Raw genomic sequence first — 25,901 nt, forward strand, 5'->3', positions numbered from 1 at the left:
ATACGTGTTCTTACTTAGATTTGATATCTTCAGTATTAATGAACAATGTTATAATAGAAAATAATACAAATAAAGAAGAACCACTGAAGGAGAAAAGGCGTCCAAACTTTCATCTGGTACTATCTGTATATTAGCTATTACATTAGAGTTTGGTCTATGAGGTTAATCTGACTGTATCAAATATACCAGAGATTACCAACAACTGGGTCACAACCCAGGACCAGCCAGTGGCGGAATCGCTACCAGAACACAAGAACATTCGGGAGAAAAACCTGGTAAGTGCTGTGCAAAAGATTAGAGACCATTGGTGTATACAAATTGTTGACACCATATGACTGATCCAGATGACGACACATAATTATTGAGTCCCTGTGCAAGTTTCTTTCTGTAGAACCAGACAAAGAGGTGAAAAGAGTAATATAATATTCTATTTAAGTAAAAATACTGTTACTTCAATGAAAGTTTACTGAAGTACGAGTAGTTACTGGACTAAAAATCTTCTCAAGTGAAAGAAAAAATACATTTTCCACATTTTTTTTAAACAGTGAGGGGTTCTAATGTAGTTCTAAAAGGACAAGGGGATGGAAATCTCATCTTTTTTTTTTTAATTGAAGGAACATGTTTTTTATTAAAGGAAAAATACTAATTAATCCCACTACAGTCCATGATTTGAATCTTATGTGAGTTGTGCACTTTAGCGGCTAAAAATAAAAATCTCCTGTTATAATATGAAACCAATCAGTGCAGTAATTTCTCTTTGCATTATTATTATTTTATTCGTATTTTTTTACTTGGTAACGGATATAAATGAAAATGTAGATATATACAATACTTCAAACAAAACATACTGAAGTAATATTAAAGATTTTTTTAAAAATACTTAGAAGTAGAAGTACACCTGAAAAAAACCAAACAGTAACGCGAGTAAATGTAATTCTTTACTTTCCACTTCTGCATTTACACATTAGAGCAATTTAGAATAAACAATTGGCTTCTGCGATTGGAGGCAACCTGGAAAACCCAAACGATGGTCTCCTGAGGTCGAGATCGCTAGCCAAGGCACAATAATTGAAGAGTTATTTATTATTTCTTTATACCTGATGTAAGTAAAACACTTCATGGCAGTGTATCTGGAGCGTTAAACCCTGCTGTAAACTCACAGACAGTAGGCTCAGGTCACAGGGGGATCGGTTCTTTCCTTTCAGATCGTCTCTCCCCAACCTGACCTCCAGCAGACAGGAGCCACATTACAAACATGACCTCAGCCAGACCCCCTGTGGCCAGGACACACACACACACACATAAACACAAAGACTTTTGGGAATGCATCACTCCAATAACATGTTTTTCTCCTGGAATAGGCCATCTTCATGCCTTTATGTACGATCCGCTTCATTACTCAAGTCGGAGTACATCAAGGTGGGAGAAAATCTCCAACCATTTTTTTTCTATTCAATTCAATGTCATTTATTCACAAGGTCTTTGAAAAACACACATTCTGGAAAATATTTCTTATTCACGTTACTATTTCCTACAAGTAGTATACCGTCATACGTGATATCGATATCCATTGGATCATTTACCATGTCTTGGCCAGTAGAGGGCAGTCAGGAGACAGTTTGTGTACTACAAGTAGTGCAAATTATTTTAATACTGTTTTTTTTTTTCTTCTATAAAAACATTTCTAATATCAACTTTCTCATATGATTTTTTGAAGAAAATCACGTCTCATACCTCATTGCTTATAGCAGTCCTTTTATTCACAACAATGTGCTTGTAATATATTTATATTATGTTAGGCACAATAAAATGTCTGCTTATAAGAGAATATTTAAATGAAAATTTACGTTTCTTACATATAATGTATTAACTTTGAATACACACAGGCTACTATTACTGTGTATATCAAGAATAAAACCCTTCACTCTTCTGGCAAAGTGTTCCACTAGATTCTGGAGTGTTTTTTGTCGGAGTTGTGTGAGCCAAAAGAGTATCAGTATATTCAGGTACTGATGAAGGTGAGGTGAGGAAGACCTGGGTGCAGTCAGTTTTCCAATTCATCGCAAAGGTGTTCAAAAAGGTTAAGGTCAGAGCTCTATAGCAGGAGATCATTTATTTCAACCCATGTAAAGCATATCTTCATGGAGATGGACCAGGTTTGGGGCTTCTAGGTGGAAAATTTTATTCTACCGCTTCTAAAGACGTCGTACACAATTGTGTGCCTCCACATTGGTGATGATCTTTTGGGGAAAGAACCTCATATGGCTGGAAAAATCAGGTGTCACAATACCTAGTCTTAGTGTGGTGTGAGCCTGAGAGAATAAATTACTCTGATCACCCAATAATTTATTTTTATTTTACAAAAACTGCATGTCCTTAAATGTTCGAGCAACACATGTGAAAGGTATTTTTTTTTCCAATCATCATTTATGTTCAAAAAGAGATAAATTGTCATTCTATAAACAGTCACTCTCTCAAAATGAATAGCATTAATAGTGTCCAATCTTTTTTACAAAGGGCTGCTGTGGGTGAAGGTTTTCACTCTAATTAAGGGCCACACCTGATAGTTGTTGAATATGAAAATCATTAGATTTAAACAGGGAGAATTTGGTGTGGACACGGGGACCCTCGTGGGGAAAAAATTGGACACCCCTGGTCTAAAGACTTTTGTGGAAACAAAATTGATAGGATTCCATTAACTGTTAAATAAACGTCTCCTTACAAAACCCTGCACAATAACAGTAATATGCTTTTTTTTCAATCTACGGAGCTCTTCGATGAAACCCATATTTAATTATTTTAATGTTTTTAGTTTTGTCTCTGCTGCAAACTGCATGAGAAACAAATTCCACAGACATTTGATAGTTTTATATTTGTTCTTTAGGCCACATGAGAAAAAATTGAAAAGGACACTGGAAAATCAAGTTTTGGTTTAATGGATGTAAAATAACATCACTTCTTTAAAGAAACGGTTTCCACATGCATGTTACGGTCAGTGCTTGTGAACGACGACTTTTGATTATTGATTCTGCGGGTTTTTGAGGACAGGAGTTTTGAGTGATATTAAACCCGATGATAAGAACTTTCTCTCTCTTTTGACTCTTTGGTAAGTTATTAGTAGTAAATGATGCACAAATCTGATCTGATTAAATATGCAACGGGAGATATACCGCTGTGGAAATCCCCGGCATCCGAATGCAAGTCTAGACGAGGAGAGGAAATACCGGGTGTGTGTTCCTTTTCATGAAAATATTGCACTGCTTTTCTTCATACTTCGATCGGGAGTGAAAACTTACAGCCATCATCGAATTACTATTAAATAACTCACAACAAAAAAAAAAAAAAAAAAGATCAAACCGGCACCTGGAAAAGCATTAAAGAAAAGAAAGAATGGAGGAAAAAAAAAAAAAAAAAACTAAAAACACTAATCTAGTAAAGCTAGGGGAAAAAAAACGAGAGTCAAATAAATAGTAATACAGTGCAAATACTACAAAACAGTCCAAATACTAATTACTGTGACTAGTACTCTCAATTACCACACACACACACACACACACACACAACCATACTGTGGTACCATTTGTGGACACTTCTTTCTGAAGGGAATGAAGTAAAAATTGAGGAGGAGGATAACAGTTGATTCATAAAAAAGTCGCATTTGAAGAAAAAGTTCAGATTGTAAGAATGAGCCAAAATCCTACTGACTGGATAGTGAAATCTGAGGACCATGTTTTATCCGCTTTACCCATATATTCTGGGCTGCTATAGAAAACAAAGTAAAAAATAATATAGGTTCTGTAGCCTGGCTACCATGTCCTGATTTTGCCGTTGCCAGGAATCAGCTTCAAGTTTCAAGGCGTTTAATTTAATCAGCATCATTCGAAGCTTGATAGAATATGGCAATTAATTCGTCATATTTAACTTTGTCCATCACAAGTTTTGACTCATGAGCACGTGTGACGTGGCAAAATCATCTCCGAATTTGGTATGAATAAAACAATACAGTTTGGCTCTGGTTGAACCACTGGTCCAAAATACCCATGGATGATGGACAGCTGATGCTTCCTTTCAGAGAGTCTAGTCAGAGAGAAACCAAGACATGACAGGCCACATGTATATGGAAATTTAGAAAACATTGGTTTTACATTTCTGGATAAATAATCAATCAATCACAATGTGTGATTATTTCCCCCCCGTCTATCTCACCTTCTGTACCACTTGCACGCTTTTTACATGTTAAAGTAACCATTTTATATAATACTACCACCTACTGGCCTGGCCTGCTCATGTAAGCTTTTTGGTGGAGATATTTTCAGGTAAGAAACATGAATTTTGTTGTAAAATAAAAAGAAAAAAAAATCCGTATATTTGCGGACAAGGCCTTAAATTACTGCATGTGCGTACACAAATAAACCTCATGCAGACATCGCGTTCAGTACTTTTCACATTGACTACGTTTAAAGACAGCAGAAGTTGTCCGTAAAATGTTCTGGAATCGTGACGTCCGGCTGACCAGGCACTCTGGAGCAGTCTCAATGAAGAACGATTGCACTGAAAAGCATTTTTCTGCCGGCCTTTCGACAATTTAAAGTCGTTTGTCAACATTAACATGAAAGAAAAAAACATCGAAGACCGTTCCCAACAGTACAGGGCCTGGGAAGAAAGTGAGGTCAAGATTCGTTCGAAAACCAGCAGTTCCCAAATCACGTCGGATGATAGATGGGACTTTATTAAAAGCCCTAAAGGCATCGGAGAGGTGCAGGATTCACAGGGCTTGACGTATTTAAAAAAAAAAAATTGCTCCGAGTTCCCTTAGAGCGATTTGATTTGTTTATGTCCTATAAAGTGACAGGAAGATCCGGAGAGCCCAGTCCTTCCTCGAGCCACTGAGCGGAAGGCCCCCGATTCAGCAAGGCTCTGCGGTGGATGCGCCTCAGTCGGAGCAAGTAGAGCATGATGGAAAGTAGCACCACCATGAAGCAGGCCAGGAAGAGATAATGATTGTTCATGAAAATGAAGCCACGGTGCCAGTGTGAATGCGAGCCCTTCAGACTCTCCTGCTGGATGTCCCTGATATAAAATAAAATTGGGGTTTTATATTAAAATGAGTGTCTCATACAACCCACAATTTCAAAGCATTATAATTATGATTGTAAAAGCTTTATAGTTATACAGTTGGCCAACTAGAAATGTATGTTTACTCCGCCAAATATCTGCCCCCCCCCAAACAGTTATTCACAATAAAAAAAAAAAAAAATGACGTATATGAATCTGTGGCCTGGTTTGCACCTAATGTACCTTACCTTAGAGGTAGGAAGCGTGTGCGGTACAAAATGGCTCCCAGAGTCCACTGCACCTCTTTATCATAGACAAGCAATGCGGTTTTCAGGTTCTCATACCCCACAGGGAAGGAGAAACCGGAGTGGAACACCTCGTACACCCACGCCGATTTAAAACACTGGTACCTTTTGAAAGGAGAAAAAAAAACGTTAGGGCTTGTGATGACTATACTTATTATCTGTGGATGGAAAAAGTAAAGGAACATACTTCAGCCTGTGCAAGTCTGCATGAGAGGCATAAAGGCCACGGTCAAAGCGTTCTCTCAATATTTTCCACTGGGTGGCGCAGTAGTCCTGTGAAAATCGATCAAACTTTGCTCACCAAAGTCCCAAAGCAGAGTCAAATCAACTTTATAGTTATGCACTGATGAAAATGAGCGAAAGTGGTCCTTACCTTTGCAGCATTGGCGTATTTGGTGGAGTTGTAATCTCCGCCCATGCGCAGCACATCCTCTGTGCAGTAGTAGAACTCGGAGAAGCCATAGAACTGGCTGTTGGTGAAGTCGATGGGGGCCTGGTAGACACCGTTCAGAGAAGTGCTGGTCTCGTTGGTGCGGTTAAGGAACGGCTGCAACTGCAGACGGCACTGCTCGAAATCGCCACTACCGCGCAGGTGGAGCTTCTGAGCGGGGGGACCAACCTCATCCTGGAGGTCCGAGGGTAGGCACGGGTCAAGCACGGGGGAGTTGGGAGTCTCACCGCGATGCTGATCTAACAGCCTGGGGAAGAAAAAAAAAAAAAAAAAAAAAAGGAATTACCACAATAGGAATTATGATTTATTAGTCGACTATATTTGAATATTTGAAAGAAATACACAGGAATATTTCCTTCTTGCTAAAAATACATTTAAAGAGTGAAAGATATTTTTTTAAGGGGATGAACTGCAAAAACAAACAAACAAAATATCCAGAAAAAGTGATTCTTGTAGTTTTTTTTTACTTGTTTTGGAGGCGAGTGCTGCTGACGAGGTTTTCCTCGTATCTCTGGCGCGCTGCGTTTCCACCAAACCCCAGGAACGTCGAGACATAAACGCGATACACGTGTTCGGTGCGATGAGCGTCACAGCCGAGGTTGAACTCCGCCAGCAAATTCTTAGCCACCTCTTCCTATCAACGTACAGGAAAATCACGAAACCGCAAATGCATGCAATCAGACAAACGCAAGCATGAAGTGTGAATTGACAAAGCAAAAAAACAACAACAACGATAATAAAAACCCATCGTCGTCATCATCAACCACCATCCTTACTTGGTTAATACATGCGCACTACAAGCCATAAGTGTCAAGCACTGACATTAATAAGCACACACTGGTACACCGCAGTGTTTTTTTTGGTTTTGTTTTTCGTGTTAGTGCTGCAAAACTAGCCATCTATAAAGAACAAGTTGAAAGTGCAAAATCATCCTGCTACTGGGCATGTAAAAAGTAAAAGTACATGAATAAAACAACCTGCTTCTAGATGATCGGATGTTTTAGTGAAACACCAGCCTGTTAGTGAAGAAACAACGTAAAAATAAAGCAGCCCCACAGCCAAACGTTCAAATCAAAACACACTGCAAAAGGCCATAAGGCTGATCATTTTTCCTGGGAAAATAATTACGCCTTCTAAATGACCTACATGGCCTTCTCGGTCCACAGGGAAAGGCAAAGGTATGATAATCGAGACCCAGAAAGATAAGAGGAAAGCAATGTCAATGACCAAACCAAGCTTTTGGCTGTAAAAATGGAAATTTTTGTAGATAATAACCTGTTTTTGGGAAGCAAAGCTTACAGTTTTGGGCACTTCGTATGCTATCTGAGTGGAGACGCCGCCCATGTCCAACACTCCGGCCGTGCGTCTGCGCACCAACGTCTCCTGCTGGTCTCCACCGGGAACCTGGACCTCCACGACCTCATTGTCACCTAAGAAGACACCGTGATATGAGCAAAGAGTTCATAACAGACCGAAATAAATAAATAAATAAAGATCAGGCCATGCCAAGCACCAATTTAGGGGGCCAAGCACCAAAATTAGTACATTCACACATCCTAAAGCTTTGTGATTTCTTACAATGTGATTTCTTACACAAAGCCAGGACCCTTTGTAATAAACCAAAAGATAAATGTGAACATTTTAAATAAATCAGAATGCAAAAGGTACCTGCTGATCTGAAGCTTGAGTCAGGTCCTGTGTGCCAAATCATAAATGAAGCTATGACACTTTACTAAGCCAAAGTTCATTAGATTGTGATAAAACCATCATGCTGATATTAGTTTGACTAAAAATAAACCTCAGAAATAAAGCAGCTGTAAAAGATGGCCTTGGAGGCAGGCAGTGTTCCCAGTACACCGTCCTCAGATAAGACGTGTTTCACAAACCAGGTGAAAATCAAATAAAATTTTAGGAGTAGAAAGCAAAGTGAATCATTAGATGAGATGGTCGTTGAAATAATGAGCTGCAGTTTTTGTGTTATAAGAGAATTATTACACAGCACACGGGATTAATTATGAATCCAATGTGCTATTTGATTAGTGTAAAAAAAAGGGGGAACTTCTGATTCTGTTAGAGAAGCAAAGGCTACTTATGGGCAGAATTTGTAAAGTAGAAGACTTGAATAAATAATGACTCTGGATTTGTGGATCTGAGACCAGCATTCGTATAGCAAAACAACCCATTCAAGAGCCCAATCATTAAAATTTAAATTTTTGGATTAAAACAAACAAACAAACAAAAAACCTTTAAAAAAGGAACCTTCCTAGGAATGACCAACCACAATCCCTGCCTCCATAAAGTCACATTTTTATTTCTTTATTCACTCAACTGTCATGCAATATCATCCCACCAAAGAGCTAGATCTGCTTTATTGCTCATCTCTAGATCAAATTCAGTGCTCGGCCCCCTAAGAGCAAACAAATATACTCACCATCATCGACATGATTAAATCTTCCCAGCACAAAGTTAATCCCAATCCATGCATACACACCTATAAACAATGACATAATGACATAAGATGTCAAATCAGTGAAATGAGTACAGAATTACAGTACAGTTTATTTGAAATCAAGTCGTCTCACCCTCCTGCTTTCCCGAAATGACTTCCACGTGCGAGTCGGAAAAGAGGAAGTTGAAATTCACGGGAATGTCCGTTCGCAAATCCTCCAAGAGAGCCTCCTGCTGACTAAAAGCCAACACAATATGTTCATAAAGCTATTAAATGAGGTATATTAAATGTATTTAGAGCAGCTGAATAGAAGTGTAGGAGCAAAAGGTACCTTTCTGGCAGAACCCTCATGCCTGCAGTGCACAATATGTATAAAGGGGTTTCCTGGTGCTTGGCTTTCGGAATATGCTCAGCAGCAAAGTTTAGCAGAGGGTACATGTAATCGCTGGCTTTTCCTGGTGTTGTTGCATATTCAGAAATACCTGGGAGAAAAAACCCATAACAACATACAAATTCAGAACACGTTTACATTCTTTACACTTTCCCTCTATCCTTTTTTACAACACTCCCTCTAACAGATTCAGGAATGACCACATATACACACGAAAGTGAAGGGCAAAACGTTGATGCAGATATTTCTTTCCAACGCAAGTGAGCAGTGATTTTATAACAATGTACCACACTGACAGGGCAAGGTTGAAACAAAGGTCATATCATAGCATGTATTGAAATGTGCATTTGTTAACCACAGTATATGCATGTATGATGCATGCAAAGCGACTTCAAACAACAAAGAACTCAAATTTGAATGTGAACATCTCAAATATATCTAAATTCCCTGTAAAAAAAAAAATAAATACATTTAAAGTTCTTCTTTAATAATAAACAAAAATTCACAGTGTTTTACTTCAAAATTATTTAAAGACCACTATAGATCTGTTCTTCTGTTTTTTTTTTTTTTTCCTTCACACAAACCTGGTTTGATTTTCATGACCACCGGTTTGCGGTTCTGGTCTCTCATTTGCCGAATGTCCAACAGGTCGTGAGGGTTTCCGTTGTGCCGAGGCCAGGTGTACACGAACACCCGTGAGCCGCTGCTCCCACAGTCCACCACCACGCCGTAGTTTAGATTGGGGTTACTCGTGTCAGTGGCCTCCATATCAGTCACCCGTGATAAATGCCTGGGAAGATACAGGACAGGGTATAAATGCTACTCCATTCTCTCCAAGTGTCCAGATATCATCAAAAGTTGCATTCGATAAGCACCATGTGTCTTTATTACATAAAATTTCAATGCTAAAAGTAGCGGACCTGTGATAATGCTTGTCTTGTTGCCAGATGTTGTGGCTTTTGCCAGTGGCCAACAGCAGGTAGAAGAGACCTGCAAGCACCACCAGTGAACCTAGTAGGAGCAGCTGCCTGAACGAGGGGAGAATGATGCGGGGAAACACGGCAGGAGAGAAGCTGAAGTGCCATGATGCTGGAAACAGGCAGGAAAAACTGATCCTGCAGATGAAACGAATATGTGAGAAACTGCTAAATAACGAATGATGAACTTGATGAGTATGCATACTGCAGAACTGGATTCCTTTCATGTGTTGAAGAAAATATCACAGCTATAGAGCTAGAATCATATTAGGCCGATATGAACCTGGAAATTTACAGCATATGACCAGAAGTTTATGGACACCTGACCATCACCACCACATGTAGGTCTTTTACAAACTGTTACCACGAAGCTAAAAGTATACAATTGTTCAGAACGTCTTTTATTCAAACTAAGTGGCACAAACATGTTCCAGCAGGACAATTGTTCCTGTGCACAAAGTCTTTATACCTTTTTAATGCTCCTGACCCTGAACACAAATCCCCAAAGCTACAAGCTTATTAGAACAACTAAGCAGGGAAGAAATGTATAATTCGGTGCCCATAAACTTCTGTCCATATACTAGACTTGCAAGTCCTTTCATATTCCTAAATATTTCAACCAGACTAATTGGAATTCAGTGGTAAAAGTTTTAAAGACCCAATCTAACAAATCATGCTAGGTTTTAATGTTTCCATCCCCTAGATTAGGAAATCTAAAAACAACCTTCACTTAGTTATAGACGACTTAACCTACAAGCAATGATTTCTAAGACTTATAACTGCTTAACGAATGCTTATTTTGGGGGAATCCTTGAAAACAATCAGTCGGATTATCTTTTACAAACTCAAAGATAATTACTCAACAATCATACGAAACATCAACGATCCATTTTTTATTATTGAAAAGAAAAAAAAAAATGTGCACTCTTTTTGTATCCATTTGCTTAATGTTGTGGAACATCCGTAAAACAGGTTGTTATAACAACAGTTATCAAGAATCGTTCCCTTAGCAGCCATTTTTTTTTTATTTATAAGTAATTAAAACTTACTGAAGCCAACCTTAAAAAATAAAAATAAAACACAGACCCTGGAAAAACTCCTTCCAAATATATTATAAAACAAACATTTTATGAAAGAGCAGTTCACCTCATTAACAATTCCATGTTCATTAATTCATTCGTGCGAAAGCAAATGCAAGTCTGCTTGCAGTTTGTTCAAACTGCATTAACGACAGCTTATGGTGATTTTAGATGATCTAAGAATGTTGACATACTGTTCAAATAGTGTCTCATGGACCTACCTTCCCATTATGTACTGTATCAATAGTAACAAATGCTGCTGAAGTTCACACCTCCGAGATGATCTCCTCCTCCTCCAAACAGGAGTTCTCCTGATGGACTGCCATCCTCAGCCTGACAATGGGAACGGAATTGAGAATGGAGGAGGAGGAGAAGGTTAGACTCAACTTGAACCTGTAATAAACTCGGCCACATGTGAAAGGAGACGTGGCAGACAACCTGCTGCTCACATGATTATAGTTCACACGGAAGATCTCCTCACCACAGTGTTAACATATGGGTCAGACTATATTTACATTAGACCTTAAACACAATAGAAAAATGGTTTGATCTGTAGTGAAGAAATCTTTACCTCTACCTTTATCTATATATACACTTACACACACTTACACACACACACACACACACACACACACACACACACACACATAATTTATATATTTTTTTTATAAAGAGAGAGAAATAAAACAAAATACTATATACAAAATATTTATTTTGTGAACTAGTCACTTCAGATAACATTTTATTTTATATAATATTGCATTAAAGATCATTTTATTGCTCAAGTACCGTTTATTCATTTATTTAATAATATTTTATTACACTGTATCGTTAATTCCTCGTAATATGCTATGTTTATAAATCAATATGTGAACCCAACGCTACATTTCCTACAGGTTTATTGTTAAATGCTATATTTTTCTTCAAATAAAATTATTTCTGGCAGTCTTGTGTCTGGGTAAATAAGTTAAAGAGCATTAGCTTCCCCATGCTAACTGTCTCGCGCTGACTGAATGACGTAGACTTTAGCTGAAGTTACTCACCGGCGGCTAGATTAGCAACAGCTAGCTGTTCCATCGCGGGAAATGCTGTAAACCCGTTGCTCGAAATAATAAACACCAAGTGGGAAACATTTATAAAAACATTATGAGTTCAAAAAAAGGAACGACGATGAAACACGGTTCCGGCACCGCGGTTAAATCCAGTGCTAGCGCTAGTGCTAATGCTAATACAACCGAACCGACCGCTAGCTCGTACGTAGTCAAGTAGTTGGCTAATGCGCATGCGCTGTTCGTTTAGCAACTTTATTGACACACAGGCATGCGCGTAATGTTTAGTATGATCCACATCAGCTTGAGGGACTGGTATGGAAGTGCTGGCAGTCTACATTTGGATTAATCAAATGATCAGTTCGATTTATGATCAAATCGATTTATGATCAAACTCTTGATGTTACCCAAATGAGGATGAGGTTCCCCTTTTGAGTCTGGTTCCTCTCAAGGTTTCTTCCTCATAACATCTGAGGGAGATTTTCCTTGCCACAGTCTTTACGGCTGCTCATCAGGGACAAATACACACCATTCACCTTAACTGTTGATTTCTGTAAAGCTGCTTTAAGACAGTGTCTGTTGTGAAAAGCGCTATAGAAATAAACTTGACTTGACCTCAAGAAACACTTGTATTAGAACCAGTACATTAGATTACAACTATAAGAGCTCCTTTTATAGACAAATAATCCACACCTTTACACAAGAAACCAAGAACTCAACCATGCTTTAAAAAAAGTGATCTGGATGAGCATCATGACACAAATATATTTTTCTAGACAAGTAGCTGGCTATCGTGCATGTGCTGTTCGTTAACCAACTTTATAGACACCCAGGCATGTGCCTAATGTTTAGCATGGTCCAGATCTTCGTTTCGTGAAATCATCAGTCCATGTCCACGTCCAGTTTAAGAAAATGATCAGTCATTTGTGCGTATAGAAACAGCATCGTATTGGAAGCTGCACATTAGATTACGGCTGGAATTACTGTCAGAGCTCCAGTTACAGAAAAAATGATCTACAACCTGTACTCCAGAACCTAGAATTCGACAGTGCTTTGGCAAAAAACCAAAAAGATCTGGAAAAGCATCATGACGTAAAAAAAAAAAAAAGGAAAATAATTTTACACCAAATTTTGTTGGTATCTACGTACATCATATTTCTTTAAACATTTGGTCTAACATTTATCCCGTCCACCTTTTTAATCGTCTTTATAATTCCACTCAGGTTCAATAAATCAATAATAGAATACGAATGAGCTGAGAAAAACCCTGTTAAGCGTCATAAATTGTTTTTATTAGAATACATATGACATATTACTCCAAAGGCCCCTCTTTAAAATGTCTTTTTGAAGGAAAAACCAAAAATCACACAACATGCCATTACAAAAACATAAACCAAGGCAGAAAAGAAATGGAAAAAAAAAAAAAACCACTATATACTATATTGGATTGCCTTTTCTGTATTCAGCGACAAGCCTACGTAGTTATTTGTGTGTGTATTTGAGCTGTTTTCATTGTGCCGAGTCTTCACCACGTGTGTATATATACACACACACACACACACACACACTCCTCTGTCCGTCTTTTTCACGTTGCTTTCCTGAAGAGGAAAAAAAAGAAAAACACACAAAATTGGTCATCTCAGAACAATCCATGCAAGCTACACTACAAAAGTTTTGGGACACCTGACCACTTCGGTATGTGGTTCTTTCTCAAATTTCGGAGGCATAACATTCTATAGGATGTCTTTTGATGCAATAGCAATAATTCAAGTCTCCCTTCACTTGAACTAGGAGACCCACATCTGACAATGCTTCAGAGCACAAAGCCAGAATCCTGAAGATATTCCTTTACATGGTTTATAGTGAAAGATCTTGAGTGACATGCTGTAGAGCTCTGAACTCAACCCTGACATCAACCCTTGGAACGCTGACTGCACCCCAGGCCTCCTCACATTATATCAGTACCTGATTTTACATTGAAGCACAAGTCTCCAAGAGCTCACTCCAAAATCTAGTGGAACATCTTACCAGAACAGTGGAGCTTATTAGAACAGCAAATGTGAAATGGGACATTTAAAAGTGATATATACCTTATGCTCAGGTGTCCACAACCTTTTTTACCACATATTAAGCTACAGCCTTTTCTGTAGCTTAATTAAATTGGAAGGTGATTTTTGCAGAAATTAAAAATGTAATTGAACCCTGACTGATAGAAAAAAATATTAGACAGGCCCATCTCTAGAACACATACAGTATTGCAATGAAAAAGGAAAGAAACGTACAGCCTGAGTCGACCCAGCTCTCTCTCCAGCTCCTCGTCGGTGATGTTAGTGTCAGGCACGGAGGGCAGAGAGAGAAAGAAAGCGTCATCCAATACACTGGTTTCTTTAGTAGAGACAGGGTGACGCGGGATCTCCGGTAGTGTTAGACTCGTGTCTGGAGCGCCTTCTTCCAATAAAGACTTCAGTTCCTCCTCTAGCTCTTCGGATTCTCCTTCAGCTGAGATAAAAACACAATGTCTTGTACATTGTCTTTCTCAAATTTAGAGGATTATATGCTTTGTTCCTTTTTTTCCCCATTGCACATAGTACTCTAACTTTAAGCACCAACATTTTTTTAAATAACCAATATATCATAGATAATATACAATATATACATAATTTGTACATCTCAATATAAGCAGAAAAAAATACAAGTCTATGTTAAAATGCTGACAAGGCTGCTTTAATTGTCAACAGTGTGAGATTTTCCTCTTGCGCTTCAAGTTCTCATTTTTCAATGTGCAATAGAAAAACGAGCCATACTGGTCCCATTTGGGAAACATAATTGTCCACATACTTGAGTTTAAAGCTCCTCCAGCCAGGGCCTGGTTCACTTCATCCTGAGTGTCACACAGCTAAGAGGAAAGAAAAGAAATGGTATAAGAGATACTATATTAGCCAGGAGGTAGGTATCATGTGGAGCTTGATGTGTAAAAAAAACCCTCACAATTACGTATGGGCACACACTTTTTTATAAAAACCTCTCACCTCCTGAATCTGATCAACCAGATTTTCTGCTCTTTCAATCGTTATGCCCTTCAGTGAAATCCTCAGAGCTGCTACACCTGCCTGGTATGCCTGCATCACCTACAGTGAACCCAAACACACACTTCAGATACATACCCCAGACATACCCCAGACATACCCCAGACATACCCCAGACATACCCCAGACACCTAATTTTTTGCCAGGTTATTGCTGTTAGGCAACAATTAATCATTATATCGTTTAATGATGCACCAATATATAGGCATAAATCTTTATAATACTTTGTGTGAAATTTCATTAGATATCATGATTAAAAGTTTACAATTATGTGAAAAAAACAACCAAAAAGTACAATGCCTTCAATCCAAAAATGTCCACACAAAATGTTTACTTATACAGAGCAACAAACTTTTTTTCTCATTCATACAACTGAGCAGCTATGAAGTTAAGGGCCTTGCTCAGGGGCCCAGTAGTGGATCCAGCCATCGGATCCAAAGTCCTATGGCCAAACCACTAATCTTCCACGTCCCCAATATCAGTGAAAATCAATAGACATGTTAATTTTACCAGCCGATCAGTTTGGGAGCTTGCTATCCTGTCCAGGATTCCTTTGACTGTCTCGAGCTGGGTATAGAGCCGATCCGCTTTTCCCTCTACACACTTTTTACCCTTTAGACATCTTAATGCCTGGGTGTAACAGAGAGAGAGAGAGAGCGAGCGAGAAAGAGAGAGAGAGAGAGAGAGAGAGAGAGAAAGAAAGCGAGAGTAAGAGATTAGTTAGACTGAATGTTAAAACATGCTTATAAGTCATTAATAGATCAAATCCTTATTAAGAAAAAAAAATGAAAAAAAAAAATTCCTCGTACCTGCGACTTCTTCCCCTCCTTTAGCAAAGCCTTTGCCTGTTCTTTACACCTGAAAAGATAAGTGACAACATTAAGACCTGGCTTAATTTCCAATCTTAAATTTAAATGATTACAGCACAAAAGTCTCTAAGTGTTAGAAGTAACGTGTCTAGTGTGATGTACCTCAGTGGCAGGTAATACTGGTATAGATGGACAAGGCTTAACAACATTCTTGAGTGTGTATCAATAAATATATAAGTGAAAAAGCTAGAGACATGTTGCCTAGTAACTAAATTAATACTACGGTGTCATGGTAGTCTTGAGATGGGTGGGTGGAAGGCAGGTTATTACTGAGGGGCCATTATGGGAGGAGTCAGGTACTATGAGAGGAGTAGGAGGGGTCAGTCACCGCTAGTGAGGAATTTTTGGGGGAGTATGGGGGTCAGGCAATTTAGTAGTGGTAGGAAGGATCAGTCACTATGGAAGGTGTAGGAGGAGCCAAGCACTATGGAAGGGGTAGGAGGAGCCTATGAAAGGGGTAGAAGAAGCCAGACACTATGGGAGGGGTAGTAGAGGTTACCTACCATGATGAGTGGGTTAAAATGGGGTCAGGCACTATAGAAGGTGTAGGAGTGGTCTGGCAATATGGAAGGAGTAGAAGGATAAGCACTATGAAAGTGGTATGGAAATCCAGTCACTATGAAAGGGGTTGAATAGCCATATGCAATGGAAGGGGTAGGAGGAGCCAGGCACTATGGAAGCAGTAGGACAGATTATCTACCACTAGGGCTGGGGAGGGGTCAGCCACTATGAGAGGGGTAGAAGGAGCCAGGTGAAATGGAAGCAGTTATAGAGGGAAGCCATACCTAGGGCTGGGGTAGGAGGGGTCAGGCACTATGGAAGGAGTAGTAGTGGTCAGGCACTACCTATTATATGCTGACTTACCTCTTCACTTCTTGCCCCAGGGCTTCAACTCTCTCTTCCAGCAGCTTCTCGCTACGCTGGAGCTGGTATATTCCCAGATCCATTTCGCTGACTGGAGACACGCGGCTCTGTCCTGCTTGACTGAACTTCACCAGCTGGACAGAAGAAAGTAAATGTGGCATGAAAAAAAAAACATGGCCAGCTTTGGAAAAAAATTTGCTACGCTGCACCTCACACACCTTTTCACCTTCATGCAGCGAGACGGTGACGTGTTTCTCCCTCTGGAGCTGCAGCAGCGCGAGACACAGCGTGGTCTCATCCGGACAGATATGAGAGGAGAAAGAGCGCAGCTCCTGAAATGAGAGCAGAGAACGCACTGCGAGAGGAGAGCTCCGATAAGCAGCCATCAATGCCGCAGCCTTCTCCTGTAAAAAACAAGCAGATAGAATGTTAAAATACTGACACAGAGGATATGGACCTCGTATTCATGTTCTTAACTGTAAAGAACTTACTTTGACCAATTCAATTACCACAAACGACTCTTCAAGAGGAACTCGCCCACTTCCCAGTAGAGCAGACAGAGTCCACTTCAGAGGTCTGACCAACAGCAACCCTACGCCCCACGATAACCAGCCGGAATCTACATTAGCAGCAAAGTCTGATTCTTTCTGCACTTTACCGCTCCTAAAAATGAAGCATAACCGTGTAAAGAGTAAAACAACTCCCTGAAACACACATTACTATGAAAACTAGTACAAATGAACCAAATGAAACTATATTTGACCCCTGCCCTTTTCTATACAGTGTGTGGTTCAATCAGATTAGAGGTTGAACGATTAATTGGTTTTGTAAATTAATTGGCACCGAAAGTTGATTGCTGAAACTACCGGCAAAAATCCTTATACAGATAGTTTTTCCAGGTTGCGTTATACAGTACGAGAGCGACCTCTAGAGGCGAATCAGTGATGCCACGTTCTGTTTATTTGAAATGTCTTTTTAAATTCATTTTGGATGTAACTGTTTTTATTCATTTGGAGTGTTACTTTTTGTTTCAGTTTGAATGCATGTCAATTATTTTCTTTAATATATATTAATATAATTAATATATTCATATTTATTGAATTTACCATGTTTTTATGATTTAGTACTGTTTTTTTATTTTTGTAATAAAGTTCAGTACTATTTTACATGAAGTGTAACATATATAATAATCGGTTCATTAATCAGTTATCGGCAAGTACGATGCAACCCAGCTATCGGTATCTGTAAAATCCGTCGCCTTCTAAATCAGATCAATCAAATCACACTAATGACAAAACGACACTTTATGGACAAACGTCGGTAAAGACCTGACCATAAAATTCATACGTGCTTTTTGAAGATCCTATTCCACAATTAGTCCCTATTTACTGTTACATTTATGGCAGTTGGCAGTTATTCAGAGCAACTTACAATTATCTCATTCATACAACTGAGCAGATGAGGGTTAAGGACCTTGCTTAAGGGCTCAGCAGTGGAAGCTTGGTGGTGGTGGGATTTGAACTCATGACCTTCTTATAAGATGTCCAACATCTTAACCACTGAGCTACCACCTCCCCTTTATAATAACCTCCAGTCTTCTGGGAAGATGTTCCACTAGATTTTGGAGTGTGCTTGGGGAGATTTGTGCTCATTCAAATCCAAGGGTGTGAGTAAAGTCAGGTACTGTTTTAGGTGAGGTGAGGAGACCTGGGGTGCAGTCAGTGTTCACATTCATCCAAGAGGTGTTGCCCTTATGTAGGAGATCTTCCACTTTAAGCCATGTTAAGCATGTCTTAATATAGCAGGCTTTGTGCACAGGGGCATCGTCATGCTGGAACAGGTTTGGGTCTCCTAGTTTAATTTAAAAAAGCAACGCTTTGATGTTACCGAATCCAAAAGCATCCTAACCAATTGCGGGCTTCCAATTTCATGGGAACAGTTTGGGGGAAAAATCACATGGGGCCTGTAAAGTCGGGTGTCCCAATACTCCCATACGGTGCAGGAACACAACGGTCAAATGGATTTTAATTCATCTTTTCATGTGATGAATTTAAAATGAAAAACATTTTAATGAATGCTTTGTATCACACCAAGTATTGCAATACCTGATCATGCTCTGTATAACGGTGCTCAGGCCCAGAGGAACGCTCCCCTTCCGCCGAAAACTTTCGTTCAGGTCCTGCAAGCTCATGCAAACCGAATCGTGCCGTCTGCAGGTCTGCACCACCAAAGGCGTCCAGAAGTTCATCTTGCCGTCCCAGTCGGACGGGTCGACCTCTCGGTTTTCTTTGAATGCAGAGAACAGAAAGGCCATCCGCTCGTCATCTTCCCAGTCAGGAGGAAGCTCAGAGGAAGATGTCCCGGCCTTCTGCTGGAGCGAAACTGGCATTGTGCTACGAAAACAAAACAAAAAAGGTTATAAGCTCTAACGTTATACAAGCAAGTGTTAGAGAAGCCTCATCAATGTATAAAGACAGGATCTAATTCACGATCAGTAAATTAAAGGCACACAAAGCAACAAAAACGTTTTTAAAAGAACGGTCAAATCGAACCCCGACTCACTTTTCGAAGGAAATAAACTCATCCATTGTTTAATTGGCTAGAAAATAAAAGAAAAACACACCGACGAATCATTGCCCTAGGGGTTGGACTTACGCTCGCTATCCTGCATTTCATTGGAAGAGCACAACATTAATACAGGATGAGTCATCAATAAGAAGTCAATGTTTTCCAGGAAGTGATGAATTATAAAATTAGTTAATAAATCTGTTTTTTAACAGACATACCATCAAATTGGGTTGACAAATCACTGGTTTTGATATCAGAGCCACTCCAATGTCCACAGCCGGTAATGTACATATAAAAATAAAGATAGAACAAATAAAGCTGCTGTTCGCATAGAGAAAATACATTTAAATAAACCAAAGTATTATATACTCTATATTTAGATGCAGGCATTATGTTTACATTGGTTTTATCAATAATGTAAATAATGCAACACAATCAGCAAAAGCATTTATATCAACTAACCTTACTTGTTACGTTTTTATACAAACATTAACACTCAAACTAAGCCACATTAACGCTCATTTCCTGTGTATCTACTTTAAATGCACTGATAAAACCCTTCATGCTTGTTTACACGAAAAGAAAATCCAAACGTCAAAACGAAAATCTCTCCCCGTTTTCCTCTTATGGTGTTTTGCTCTGTCTATATAACTCGCATCCTGAACGCCTCTTTCGAGCACTCGATAGGTTGCGAATTGACTGTGTTTTATACCCTAGATAGTGCACACTACACCTCCAACAGGAAGTCGTTTGAGATTTAACCAAAGAACCCGGAAAACAGCGGAGTGCGTTCTTCTTTTCTTTTAATAGATCTTAACCAGGACCAGAGACAGCGATTAAGCGCCACCTAGCGGTTCGGCGATACAACATCTACAGCACAGAAAAACTATAGAAAGTAATTTAGGTGAGGAAAAAAGACTTATTAATAAGTGAATTTGAATAGTCATATAGATTCAAAATCACTTAAGTTTTAATATATATCTGTCCATTAATATTTACAAAAATTAAAATTATTCTTGATAGTCTATTCTCTTCATTTCATAGCGTTTTTACTCATTTTTTACTTTGGAGTTTCTGTCAAGTCTGCATTTTCATGTCCTTTGATTGGATGGTCAGAGAGCGCACTAGTCAAAGCTCGCAAACCGCATCCGCTGCAAACTGCACGAGCTCAAATAATCGATTCGTGTATATTAGCTAGTAGAAAAGCTGTTTTGTTTTTTTCCATTTCACAATGGCTGACAGAGGAGAAGAAACTGATACACTTACAAGGACCTTTACAAGACGGATTTGAGAAAAGCTGAAGATCGTGAGGAAAGGTCGAACCAGTTGTTGAGCTTTTTCAAGAACCAGTTATACTTTTGTGTTTCTTTTCTTGTAGATTTTGCACAAAAACACACAATTTGCCTTCCTTTTTGAATCCCCAGGAAAAGCATAAGACGCAAAAAAATGCACACACACACACACACACACACACACACACACACACACACACACACACACACACTATCTTTTCCACTGGATCTGTTTATTGATAATTCTGTGTACACTGATGTGTGTCTTCAATGTGCTACATCTCACACCGTTGTGTACTTGATCTTTATGGAGTCTTGTGCACAGTAACACTGTGTATTTATGTGCTGCATTGTGTGTAACAGCATTTGGTTCAGACAAAAAAAAATTCGTCTCAACACAATATACTCTCTTTTTTCTTCGTGTGTTTTCCCTGATTAAAAATAGACACCAGATGGTAAGAAAGTGTTGTATAAATTTATTTATAACACATTTGTGGGTTTCCTATTAGTTGCTCACAATTCGAAATCCCCATGCTCAGCCATATACACTTTATATTTCAGTGCACATAATGACAGTAAACGGGTGCTTTTATTTCTTATCGTTGTTGGTAGAATGGGATAAAGGGTTTAAGCTGGAAATGAGATTAAAATAATATGCTCATTACAGAAATCATTATAGATGTTAGTCAAACATTGGACATGCATAAAAAATCTCATATCTTACAATCTGATTTTGGACACAACCATCGATGAGGCCTTGAGATATATATAATTATCCCGGGGTAACAGTATGTGCTCACAAACATACTGTGTTGTCTAAAGCATGTATAATCATATATTACAGGCCATTTAAATTACAATTCAGGAGAAAAATAGTGGTTTTAATTCAAGCTTGAATGGCTGCTTCATACATCAAAAGTTGTCTCACTACCTACTTTAATAGGAGCACCTCCACACCTACGCCTTCATGTAGATTTCCAGTCAGACAATCATGTGGCTGACATGAAGCCCAGCTTTCCTGCTCACCATGTTTGTAAAGATTGCCAATTTTATATATAGCTCAAACCCACCTCCCCTCTCTCCTCTGAGCTTCTGATATTTGATGCTAACACTACCTAAGGCTCTTGACATGATGCTCCTTATGAAGACAACAGTGAATGTAGATCCTCATTTTGATGTCATTCTATATTTCATATCTATATGCATATGTAGAAGCTTATATCAAGCTATTATTTCCTGAGCGGTGTCTAGTTTCATTCTTGAACGGGCAAGTCAGCATGCTAATCAGTGGCATTTTTACACTGTAAATGAAAGTCTGTCAAAGTCTACATCGAATTTGCGACAGGTAACGCATCGGCCTTCCATTCGCAAAAACCTATCCTCCATATTTAGTCTCGAGTTGGCGCTCACTTGGCGCTAAGGTCCACCAGTAGGTGCTGATACGCCACTGTCTTTCCTTTAAAGCTGGATACGAGCAGGATGTCTTTGTTGTCGATTGAGACGAGGCTAAAGCCACGAGGCGCCAAAACATTGATCTCCTGGAACGGCTGGAAGCGCTGTGTGAGCTCGTCCCACAGGTAGATATGTGAGAAGGAGTAATCGCTGCCCAGAACCAGGTACTGCCTCACGCTGACGCTAAATGGATGCACTGCCATTGAGCCACGTGAAGATAGCGTCTGGATCTCCACAAAACGCTGGCTTTCCCAGCGCACAAGCCTCGAGTCGCCAATGAAGCGCGTCAGGCAGAGATAGAGAGCCTGGTGAGCCCAGAAGTGCTTCACCATGTGCACATCACCTGCGTGCGGGATTTCTGAGTGGAAGACGAACTGCCGTGTCCCGCGGTTCCACTGATAGACCACCGGGGGCTGCGAGGAGCTCGACAAGATTAGCCTGGACTTTCCGTCCACCTCTAGGAAGTGTATGTGTGTGTCACGGTGCCACGGGTGAAGCGACTGGTGCGAGTAGAAGCCGTTGCTGTTCCAGCGGTAGATGCTGGTGGAGCCTGCCTTGGAGCTGTCTACGACAGCAAAATACCATTCCCCGTCAATCTGAAACGTCTCGATGAAGTTAGGTTTGCGTATACGGCTCGCATCGATGTCCTGGACTTTGACAAACTGTAGAGGCCCCTCTTCCCACCTGCGTAGAAGACAGAAGTAATGCTGCTTTGCATATTGCTGTTTTTGATGTTATACAAGCATAGTTATAGTACTTTAATTATAAAATATGGAATAAATTTAATAATATGGAATAAATATAGGATTTTTAAGCTTTTCCTGTAAATGTAATGTAATAAATATGTAATAAGATACCTGCAAACCTGCCCAGAAGCTCGCTAGTACAAAAAATCTCTCAGATACTAAAAATGAGAATATTTTTTTCTCCTTGAAATAAAATTCTATGAAATAACACTTTCTGGAAGCCACACTCACTTTCCCCAATCTCTCCAACTCAATCACATGCTCTCAACAAGATTTACGTAAACCTTCTTGCTGCCAAAATGAGTATTTTTTGTATTAATGAGCTTATAAATATGAAATTGACTTTCGGTAGATTAAAAAAAAATACAAAACATCAACTGATTATAAAATGGCACCCAAAAAAGAAAAAAAGGGGAAAAAAAACAGCTAAACAAAAGCTAGTTTGTAAAATGTATTATACTGATGCACTCTTGGGTTTTATTGGTATTGTGGAAACACCTAAAAATCCACCAAGCTTTTGATGTCAGCTTTTGTGATTGCCACTGCCATCAAGCAGTTCGTGACTGCATATTATTTTTTAAATGCTACATCTCAAATAGTAAAAGTGGTGGAGGTGGATTTTAATTCTATGTCTCTATGTATAAATAAAATTAAATATTTGTCTCATGAACATACTCTCTAAATATGCGATCATAACAAGTAACTCGGAGTCTCTTACTTGTAGATATGGGATCCTCCAAAGAGTTGGGCTACAACCATGTAGAGGGTGTTGTTGATCACTACAGGCTTGCAGTACACTGCAGATCGAGCTGGAAAACATCCGAACATTTCACGTTTAGCTGCGATAACCTCAGAATCAGAATCAGAAAGAGCTTTATTGTCAAGTATGTGTTTGTCAATATATATATAAATATATATATATATCAATTTATTTAAATAAAAAAATGTCAATAAAAATACAAAATAAATAAAACTGATTATTGCATAGCAAAAGTAAAAAAAATTAAAATAATAAAAAGTGGTATTGCACTATTAATATATTTATTAGAACTCTCCCATGACATTAAATATATCTATAAACGAATACATACATTTTCATCAAGAAAAATGGTAATTTTTGAAATATTCTGAGGAATAGAATCAATTTAGCAGTGGCATTAACACCACAGTATCCTGTCATGGTTTATTTCCCTATAACAACATGTCATGGTTTATTCTTCACCTTTCTCTTCCCACTCCCAGCCCGATTGTTTAACCTCGTTCTTCACTCCACCAATCTCTCCCAGCAAGGCCCATTACCTTAAAAGCAGCTCGAGTGGAGTAAGAATAACATGGATGCTTCTAGTCACACTTTAGACTGGAGAGAGATATGAAAGGCAGGGCAAAAACTTTTTATGTTACTGACTGCCTCTGGTTCACTTGAACCTTTCTGTGCATGAGAAAGTCCAAAGAAACCAAAACCTGTAATAAGCGATAACCTGCGGCTTGGTGTGTACGATATTAATGCACGCTGAGGAAGGAGGCGAATAACCACCTGATACAGGTGTAGGTGTAACACACACCTAGTCATGGATTTTCCAGTTTATACCATAGTCGATTCAAAACATTTACAAGCTGTCATTAAACATGACAGTCATCAATGTTAAAAGTGCAAAGCTTTCGCTAAGGGAGAGAAGTAGAAAAAAAGAGACGTAGAGAAAGAGAGAGAAATTGTGCATTAGTGGAAAAGTCGAGAATGAAAAAAATAGTTGACTCACAGGTGATGTTGTAATGGGTCCTGAAAAGCATGTTCACATGATCCCAGATGTAAACGGTACACATTCCAGTGTTGGGCTGCGCGAACACCACGTACAAGTCATCATTGAAGTCATACGACTCCACAGAGAGAGACTGGAACGGGTAGGTCTCATACAGAGCAAAATCTGAGAATGGAGGATAAGATGCATTGTAGTCACCCCTTTTCTATATACAGTTCAACCTTGAAACATTAACTGGCTGAACGTCTGTCATTTAGACAAAAAGGTTTGCGGACACCTGACCATAAGATTGGTGCATATTTTTTGCGTATCTCATTCCAATTTTAGTCTATTTTTGTGGTAGAGTGGGTTTGGATCTCCTAGTTCAAGTGAAGGAAAAATGTTATGCTACCTAATGCTTCATTTAGGGATGAACCACATATGGATGGAAAAGTCAGGCGTCCAAATATTTCTCCATATAGTGAAGATGAGTTTGTGTCTGTGAGCTGAGCTGATCCCAGAGCACCCAAATGCTCCTTCCTTACCTGCACTAATACAGTTGAAGTCTCGTGGCATTAAGTCCTGAATGCGTCGACCCTGGAACTCAAAGGGACTTGCGCAGTATATAGAGGGGACGGAGGTGTTGGTTTTCTCCATCCAGTCCACCAGCCACTTAATCTTACAGTCACAGCGGAACGAGTTCCCTCTCAGGTCTCTGAGGAAAAGTGAGACATGAGTTCTTTATCGGTTACTTACAGCTGTTTTTACTGAATTTAAATTCTATTCTATTCTATTCTATTCTATTCTATTCTATTCTATTCTATTCTATTCTATTCTATTATATACTACTACTACTACATTATATTATGACATATAATACACTAGCTTTACATTTTCTCCTTGTTACCTTTCTTTTATATAGTTTATAGTTTTAAGCTGTAATTGTAATAATAATATAAAATATAAAAATAAATAGTATAAAAATAGTAAAATAATTATTTTTCTATCTTTATTTAACACATGACAGAAAATTCCTCTGTCCGGAAAACTTTTCCCGCGCTGACACTGTAGACTCTAAAAATAAAATAAATACTGCAGAAATCTTCATATCAGTGATTACATCATTGTTTTTTTTATATATATATATTTTTTTTTAAATAAAATACCACATTTTAAGGCTAAACGATTACAACAAAGTCATTAATAACATCCTGATAGCCAGAAAAATGAATCAACATTTCCTTTTATTTTAATTGGTGAATTCTGTGGTCATTTCCTTTGCAGGTAAAGATGTTTTACAGGAACTGGATTCTACTGCGCATACAGTAAATAATATTTTGTGTGGACTTACAGGTCAGTGAGGATGTCCTGGTGTTTGAGCAACTCTCTGGGTAGGACCTGCAGATTATTGTTCGACAGAGATCTGCCAAAGGGGGAAAAAGGGGCATTTTTAGTCAGAAATTATGATTTATATATAAACACACTACTCATATAGTGCTGTGATGATACATACAGATGTGTTAGAGATTTCA

At 38.8% G+C, this 25,901-nt stretch overlaps 3 protein-coding genes across 8 annotated transcripts in view; all 3 read right to left on the bottom strand.

Moving 5' to 3' along the window:
* Positions 1-2,920: 2,920 nt before the first annotated feature.
* entpd4 (ectonucleoside triphosphate diphosphohydrolase 4) lies at positions 2,921-11,981 on the bottom strand. 2 transcript variants are annotated; one of them, XM_046871744.1, is made up of 13 exons: positions 11,751-11,981; positions 10,929-11,040; positions 9,572-9,766; positions 9,236-9,441; positions 8,592-8,742; positions 8,394-8,497; positions 8,243-8,302; positions 7,111-7,241; positions 6,279-6,445; positions 5,734-6,058; positions 5,548-5,633; positions 5,304-5,465; positions 2,921-5,070 (listed from the first exon to the last, which is right to left on the bottom strand). In XM_046871744.1, exons 2-13 carry the CDS (start codon positions 10,934-10,936, stop codon positions 4,839-4,841), a joined length of 1,827 nt encoding a protein of 608 aa, XP_046727700.1. In that variant the 5' UTR covers positions 10,937-11,040; positions 11,751-11,981; the 3' UTR covers positions 2,921-4,838. The 2 variants fall into 2 exon arrangements, with proteins under 2 accessions (XP_046727700.1, XP_046727699.1); XM_046871743.1 differs by having other exon boundaries at positions 7,087-7,241.
* A 1,045-nt stretch (positions 11,982-13,026) lies between these two features.
* Positions 13,027-19,803, bottom strand: chmp7 (charged multivesicular body protein 7). Of its 4 annotated transcripts, none has more exons than XM_046872388.1 (12): positions 19,606-19,803; positions 19,362-19,405; positions 18,681-18,968; positions 17,067-17,238; positions 16,794-16,979; positions 16,576-16,709; positions 15,652-15,700; positions 15,353-15,472; positions 14,786-14,884; positions 14,595-14,652; positions 14,039-14,255; positions 13,027-13,354 (listed from the first exon to the last, which is right to left on the bottom strand). In XM_046872388.1, the coding sequence occupies exons 3-12, from the start codon at positions 18,962-18,964 to the stop codon at positions 13,342-13,344; spliced, it is 1,332 nt and encodes a 443-aa protein (XP_046728344.1). In that variant the 5' UTR covers positions 18,965-18,968; positions 19,362-19,405; positions 19,606-19,803; the 3' UTR covers positions 13,027-13,341. The 4 variants fall into 4 exon arrangements, with proteins under 4 accessions (XP_046728344.1, XP_046728345.1, XP_046728342.1 ...); XM_046872389.1 differs by having other exon boundaries at positions 19,362-19,408; XM_046872386.1 differs by having other exon boundaries at positions 19,362-19,422; positions 19,607-19,802.
* A 1,112-nt stretch (positions 19,804-20,915) lies between these two features.
* The window catches only part of lgi3 (leucine-rich repeat LGI family, member 3), a 12,749-nt gene continuing 7,763 nt past the window's right edge, over positions 20,916-25,901 (bottom strand). For both annotated transcript variants that reach the window (XM_046870285.1, XM_046870284.1), the window contains 6 exons: positions 25,883-25,901; positions 25,721-25,792; positions 24,915-25,084; positions 24,391-24,555; positions 23,352-23,442; positions 20,916-22,571 (listed from right to left, as the gene is read on the bottom strand). The exon at positions 25,883-25,901 is cut by the window's right edge and continues 53 nt beyond it. In XM_046870285.1, coding sequence (XP_046726241.1) covers positions 21,842-22,571; positions 23,352-23,442; positions 24,391-24,555; positions 24,915-25,084; positions 25,721-25,792; positions 25,883-25,901 — 1,247 coding nt within the window. In that variant the 3' untranslated portion in view covers positions 20,916-21,841. The remainder of the gene's footprint in view (positions 22,572-23,351; positions 23,443-24,390; positions 24,556-24,914; positions 25,085-25,720; positions 25,793-25,882) is intronic.

Source organism: Silurus meridionalis, chromosome 17 (assembly GCF_014805685.1).
Source record: "Silurus meridionalis isolate SWU-2019-XX chromosome 17, ASM1480568v1, whole genome shotgun sequence".
Taxonomy (NCBI): domain Eukaryota; kingdom Metazoa; phylum Chordata; class Actinopteri; order Siluriformes; family Siluridae; genus Silurus; species Silurus meridionalis.

Excerpts from the sequence above, each read along its gene's own strand:
- entpd4 (XM_046871743.1), bottom strand. Across the intron at positions 8,498-8,591 it reads ATGAGGGTTCTGCCAGAAAG|TCAGCAGGAGGCTCTCTTGG; the intron begins GTACCTTTTGCT and ends GTTGGCTTTTAG. Across the intron at positions 6,059-6,278 it reads AGCACTCGCCTCCAAAACAA|GCTGTTAGATCAGCATCGCG; the intron begins GTAAAAAAAAAC and ends TTTCTTCCCCAG.
- chmp7 (XM_046872388.1), bottom strand. The coding sequence starts at position 18,964 with ATGCCAGTTTCGCTCCAGCAGAAGGCCGGGACATCTTCCTCTGAGCTT. Across the intron at positions 15,473-15,651 it reads AGGAGGGGAAGAAGTCGCAG|GCATTAAGATGTCTAAAGGG; the intron begins GTACGAGGAATT and ends TGTTACACCCAG. Across the intron at positions 14,653-14,785 it reads TGGTTGATCAGATTCAGGAG|CTGTGTGACACTCAGGATGA; the intron begins GTGAGAGGTTTT and ends CTTTCCTCTTAG.